Source organism: Cebidichthys violaceus, unplaced genomic scaffold, assembly GCF_023349555.1.
Source record: "Cebidichthys violaceus isolate CVI_PGR_0920_01 unplaced genomic scaffold, fCebVio1.0.p SCAF_1, whole genome shotgun sequence".
NCBI lineage: Eukaryota > Metazoa > Chordata > Actinopteri > Perciformes > Stichaeidae > Cebidichthys > Cebidichthys violaceus.
Window position 1 is genome coordinate 1256133 of NW_027176262.1, and position 6627 is coordinate 1262759.

Below are 6627 nucleotides of genomic sequence, written 5' to 3' on the forward strand. Positions count from 1 at the left end.
AACGGCCCGCTCCCCCCTAAGGTCAGAAAACCTTCAAGGGTCAGCCTTAACGAAGGTCTTGTAGTTCATAAATGGGGTCAGTGATTGACCCCAATTCTCATCTGGCTCTGTCCAGAAAAATGGTAAATTGAGAGTAAAACCATTAAGTTCCTGAGAGCAGTCTCTAGTTCCGATTGTGTCATTATTGTTATTATCACATTTCAGTTTTATCATCTTTCTGTGGATGTTTGCTAAAGGACTGACACAAGCATTGCTTTTAGGAGTCTCTCCTAATTCAGCCCATTAGAAGCTACTTTTAGCCTTATGCCTAGTTCACACTACACAACTTTACGCTCGCACACCGGCGCTAGAACACTATGGGTGAACTGTTCAAAGATGCAAGCCGGTGCATCGTAGATTCATACCAGATATCTAGCATGTTAAATATTTGAATAGATCGCGGAGGTTGTCTGGACGCTCCAGCCAATGAGAGCGCAGACTTCGGGTTGAGGGGAGACCTGGTGGAGGGGTCGCCTCGCCTGTAGCCTACCTGTGTGAGCTATGCGTTGCATTTGTAACACAAACCAAAGTTGTTGTTACTGCACGTATGGCGGTCGATGTTTACATGAATCATATCACAGTCACTGATCTACATAGGGAAAATAGTAAAGACGTATGGAAACAGGCTTTTATGGGAACACGTGTGGCAACGTCAACATCAAGAAGCATGACTATGCTTCGCATGTGTCACTTCTCGCATGTTTTCGTGACAAAACTTAGTTTCGACACCTCATCAGGGACTCCAGAAGGAAACTCTTGTAGCGTGTGACCCCCCGCCATAGGTCAGTCAGATATCATTTTTGTAGGACATACAGAAATGGAAATAATTATGGTTCCAATATTTCAAGTTTGACACATTATACATACGTCAACAAATATAGGATTCCTTACTTTTTGTTTGTATTTTTACTAATATAAAGTATCTATTAATCGTAACTTTTCTGACATCAGTTAGAGCAGGGATGTCAAACTCATCTTCACTCTGGGCCACATCAGCATCACGGTTTCCTTCAAAGGGCCGGTTGTAAATGTAAGACTGTGTAAGTGTAACTACTCCTAACATATTGGTAAATAACTGTCTCATTTGATTATTGTTTATTCAAGTAAATTAAACTATTGTACATGTAAAATATATTTAAGCACATTTCTGTTATTATAACATACAGTATATCATTTTATTTTAGGGTTAAGAAACCCACATTACTCTATCAAAGATCAAACTTTTCAAAAAATATCAAACACAAGTTATTACAATAACTTTGTTCAAAACTTAAAATCCTTTCGAGGGTGCGTTTGCACAATCCCACATGAAGTATTGAATCTGTTGTAAAACCAAAGTACTCTTCACTGTACTCACAATACATTTATATGTTAAAATGTAGAGTAACCTATGAAGAGCTGCTTCTATGACTGTTGAAGTATCTCATAACTTCGACTATGGGGATATTTTTATTATCAAGTCTAACTTTATATTCTATATTTTTTTTAATTTGCTGGCGGATTCGCGGGCCACAAAAAATGACGTGGCAGACCAGATCCGGCCCCCAGGCCTTGAGTTTGACACCCCTGAGTTAGAGGAATGAGGCCAGTCTGCCGCTGTGGGCGTCCTCTGACTTGAAAATATTAAAAGAAGTAGAGGCAGAGAGTCAGTTCAGTTAGGAGGGAGTCTGACTACAGCAGGTCAACAGATGAATGTTAGGATTATACTCTATTGCGTTAGTGTTGTATAGATTTTAAATAACGGAATTTGGGAAAATTGTCCCAATTGTTTTCTTGATAATGAATGTCTTTATTTTCTATAGGTTGAATACTAGATATAATAGTGTTTAATATTTTAGCACATTGTCCTGAACGAATGGAGAGTGTATTATGTTTTACAAAAACAAAATGTAACATTTATTGGAATTAATTTGTCCTATGAACAGTGTTACGACCGCTTTATGAAGCAAAAGGAAATCATGATAAACTCCACTCAGTTTTCATATTTTACACTTAGTGCCTACTTTGACACCGGGGGTTTTAAATACTTATATTTCGTGGTTATTTTGTCTTTATACGTGTTAATTGTTTGTTCTAATCTTCTGCTGATTGTGGTTATCTGTATGAACAGAAGCTTACATGAACCTATGTACCTTTTTCTCTGCAGCCTGTTTGTAAATGAACTGGTTGGTAGTACAGGGTTGTTTCCATTCCTTCTGGTTCAGATCCTCTCTGACATTCACACTGTTTCTGCTCCATTTTGTTTCCTGCAGAATTTCTTCCTATACTGTTATGGAGGTGTAGAATTTTTAAACTTAGCCATCATGTCTTATGACCGATACCTTGCTATCTGTTATCCTCTACAATATAACACACGTATGACATTTAACAAGATTACTGTTCTCTTTGCTGTAACATGGCTTTGCCCTTTACTGCTGTGTGTTGTGATGACATGCTTGAGTAGCTCTCTACAGCTGTGTGGGACCATTATTGAGAAAGTGTACTGTGACAACTACTCCATTGTCAAACTGGCCTGCGATGACACTTCAGTTAATAACATCTATGGACTCTTTGTCACTTCACTCACAATCTTTTGTCCTCTAATTCTAATCTCTTTCTCCTACATGAGGATCCTCAGAGTTTGTTTCTCTGGTTGTAAACAGAGCAGACAGAAAGCTGTCAGTACCTGCACACCTCACCTCGCTTCTCTGCTCAACTTCTCCTGTGGGGCTTGCTTTGAAATATTACAGAGCAGATTCAATATGAACAATCTACCCAATACTTTGAGAATTGTGTTATCATTATACTGGCTTACATGCCAGCCGGTTTTCAACCCCTTACTGTACGGGCTAAATATGTCCAAAATCCGAATCATATGTAAAAGTCTTGTCTTTGCTAAAATGTAGGCCTCTTATGTCAGGCGGCCCAGCAGATGTAAGGGTTTATCAGACATTGAGAATGCATTCGTGGTTGTTTAAGGTGTAAAGTATGACAATCGAAATTCAGCTGCACGACTGCTGTGAACTCACAAGCTTCCCTCTGATTAGATATATTAGTATTGGAGGAACATTTTCTTATCACACTGTTATGAAAAGCATTTCCACAAAGTGATAATAATACGAGAAATGTGTTTTTTTTTATTGAAAGCTGTTTTAAAGATGCAAATAAATAATATGCATGAGAGGCATTGATATTCTCTCAGTCTGAAAAACAATAGAAACATAAAAGAGTATGTTTGATAGTTGAAGATGTCAACATTTCTCATGTAATTTGTATTAAGCCAAGGTTGTTAGAACGCCTTTTCAAAGTTAAACATCATAATTGTACTGTGGAATTTAGGGGGATTTTGTTTGCTCTTAATCAGAAAAGCCCTAAAGTGATTTTCATGATGGATGCTTCCATGTTTAAAGTCTTCAACTTAGTTTAGCTAGAGATCTCTTCTGCTGTCCTGAGAAGAACACAAAAGAACTCCCCAAAAAACCTTTAACAGAGAAAAGAGGAAGAGACCTCAGAGAGAGCACCAGAGGAGGATCCTCTATCAGGATGAAGTGTGATAGATGTCATGTGGACACAATGAACAACACAACAGAGTTACAACTCATTCAATGCTTATGACAGAAATTATTGATATAATGAGAGTAAGTATAATAGTGATGGAAACATTACGATTACTACTAATGACAGCAGAAGTGGATATAGTAAAATAACAATGATAATAAAAGCAGTAATGATATCGGCAATAGCAATGCAACTACTAATAATAATGATAGTCCAGATAAAACCACGATCCATGGAAACCTGTGAGGAGAGAAAACACAAAGACTCTGAGGAAGAGGCAAAGTTAGTGATGAGAATTAATGGGACATGAATTCATACAAAAGTAGAGAGAGAAGAGGAGCGAGGAGCTCAGTGTACCCTAGGAAGTCTTCTAGTAGTCCAGGCCTACAGCAGTTTATCTAGGGGCTGGTCCAAGGCAAACCTGATCCAGCCCTGACTATAAACCTGAGCCGGCCATAACTATGAACCTCCAATCCATAGTAGAGACCAATGGACACGTCTAACTACTGATGTCCACAGTAGAGACTAATAGACACGTCTAACTGCTGATGTCCATAATAGAGACGAATGGACACGTCTAACTGCTGATGTCCACAGTAGAGACCAATGGACACGTCTAACTGCTGATGTCCACAGTAGAGACCAATGGGCATGTCTAACTGCTGATATCCACAGTAGAGACCAATGGAGACGTCTAACTACTGATGTCCACAATAGAGACCAATGGAGATGTCTAATTGCTGATGTCCACAGTAGAGACCAATGGAGACGTTTAATTGCTGATGTCCACAGTAGAGACCAATGGACACGTCTAACTACTGATGTCCACAGTAGAGACTAATAGACACGTCTAAATGCTGATGTCCATAATAGAGACTAATGGACACGTCTAACTGCTGATGTCCACAGTAGAGACCAATGGACACGTCTAATTGCTGATGTCCATAGTAGAGACCAATGGACTTGTCTAACTGCTGATGTCCATAGTAGAGACCAATGGACACATCTAACTGCTGATGTCCATAGTAAAGACCATTGGAGACGTCTAACTACTGATGTCCACAGTAGAGACCAATGGACACGTCTAATTGCTGATGTCTACAGTAGAGACCAATGCACATGCAGAGCTTACGGGCCGTCCTTGATTACGTCATTTTCTGGGGCGCCAGCATTCCATCAACCAGTTCGAGGTCCTCTGCCTGTCACAGCTCTGTTAGTTGTCCTTGTTGTGGTGGACATAAGGACAGCGAGGACTCATCATGTTTACTGTATCGTTTGACAGTAATGAGTCCCGGAGGAGCTCCTCTCTGTAGCAGCTTCATCAACAGCAGCTATTTCCATCAGTAACCAACACAAGGCCAAAACCCAGAGGAGACTGTGGACACTTGGACACTCTGGAGGCTCCAACCAGCGTCACCAACGGGCCAATCAGCATTCTCGCACTGCATCATGGGAGGACGCTCTGCTGTCGCCATGGTTACTACAGGAAACACAGCAGCGTTTGTAGTCACAGATCTAAAGAAGACTCAAAGTGAAAATATAAACTTTATATTGTTGATGGATACAACAAATTACTTATAATACTCTAATATGAAATAATAAAGTAAAAGTTATTTTCCTTCCTGCGTTCATGTGAATGTATTTCTATCTCTATTTTCGGAAGTCAAACTGAGTAGCTTTCATATGAATGAAGGAAGTGTCGCCTCAAACACTGTGAGTTCTTTTATATACAGATATATGTATATATATATATATACATATATATATATATATACATATATATATATATATATACATATACGTATATATATATATGTATATATATATATATATGTGTATATATATATACACATATATATATATGTATATACATATACGTATATATATATATATATACATATATATATACATATATATATATATATACATATATATATATATATATACATATGCGTATATATATATATATATATATATATACGTATACATATATATATGTATATATATATATATATATATATATATATATATATATATACGTATATATATATATGTGTATATATATATATATATATATACATATATATATATATATGTATATATATATATATGTATATATATATATGTATACATGTATATATATATACATATATATGTATACGTATATATATATATATATATATATATGTATATGTATATATATATATGGTTCATACTGACTCCAGGAACAAAGATGAAAGGACAACCAGCTGCTTGTCTCCACACGTCACCATGAACATACAAAATATAGTAAATGCTGTAGAGTTCTTTCAAGTAATTGATTCACAGAGACCCAGTCCCAGCCTTAAACCCTGAACCCTCAGGGACTAAACCGATGTCACCTGTTAAATGTTTGAGTGTGAGAGACTGAGGGCTTGAAATGGTGTAAATAACATATCACGTTATCATGACAAAGTCTATATATATTTATAATAATAATAAAACATTTTATTTGTATAGCGTAACATCATAACAGTAATAAACAGAAACAGACATAACTAACTTCAAAGGTTAAAGGCAGATTTAAATAGACAAGGTTTAAGTGACGGAGAATGTCTGAGGAGCTGGAGGAGAGAGTTCTAGAGGGAAGGGGCAGCAATGGAGAAGACCCTGGCCCTCCAGGTCCGGTGGACCGAGGGGTCGGATGCTCGGACCCAGTAGAGGGGGTCAGGAGGTTGGTGTCGGTGGATCTCAGGTTGGGAATGCGTCAATGAAGGAGGTCTGAAGGTATAAAGGGGTTCAGGGTCATGAAGGGGTTTTTATGTGATGAGGAGAATCTGGATCTGGATTCTTTGCTGTATGGGAGCCAGTGGAGGGTCTGAAAGACGGGAGGAATGTGATCCCTGGTGGACAGGGGTGATGTGGTCTCTGGTGGACTAGGGGATGTGGTCTCTGGTGGATTGGGGGGATGTGGTCTCTAATGGACTGGGGTGATGTGGTCTCTGGTGGACTAGGGTGATGTGGTCACTGGTGGTCTGGGGGGATGTGGTCTCTGGTGGACAGGGGTGACGT

The 6627-nt window shown here is 38.4% G+C and overlaps 1 protein-coding gene across 1 annotated transcript; it reads left to right on the forward strand.

Moving 5' to 3' along the window:
- The first annotated feature begins 1997 nt into the window (after positions 1-1997).
- Positions 1998-2924, forward strand: LOC137870295 (olfactory receptor 10A6-like). Its single transcript, XM_068707436.1, has one exon. The coding sequence runs from the start codon at positions 1998-2000 to the stop codon at positions 2922-2924; it is 927 nt and encodes a 308-aa protein (XP_068563537.1).
- Positions 2925-6627: the final 3703 nt, after the last annotated feature.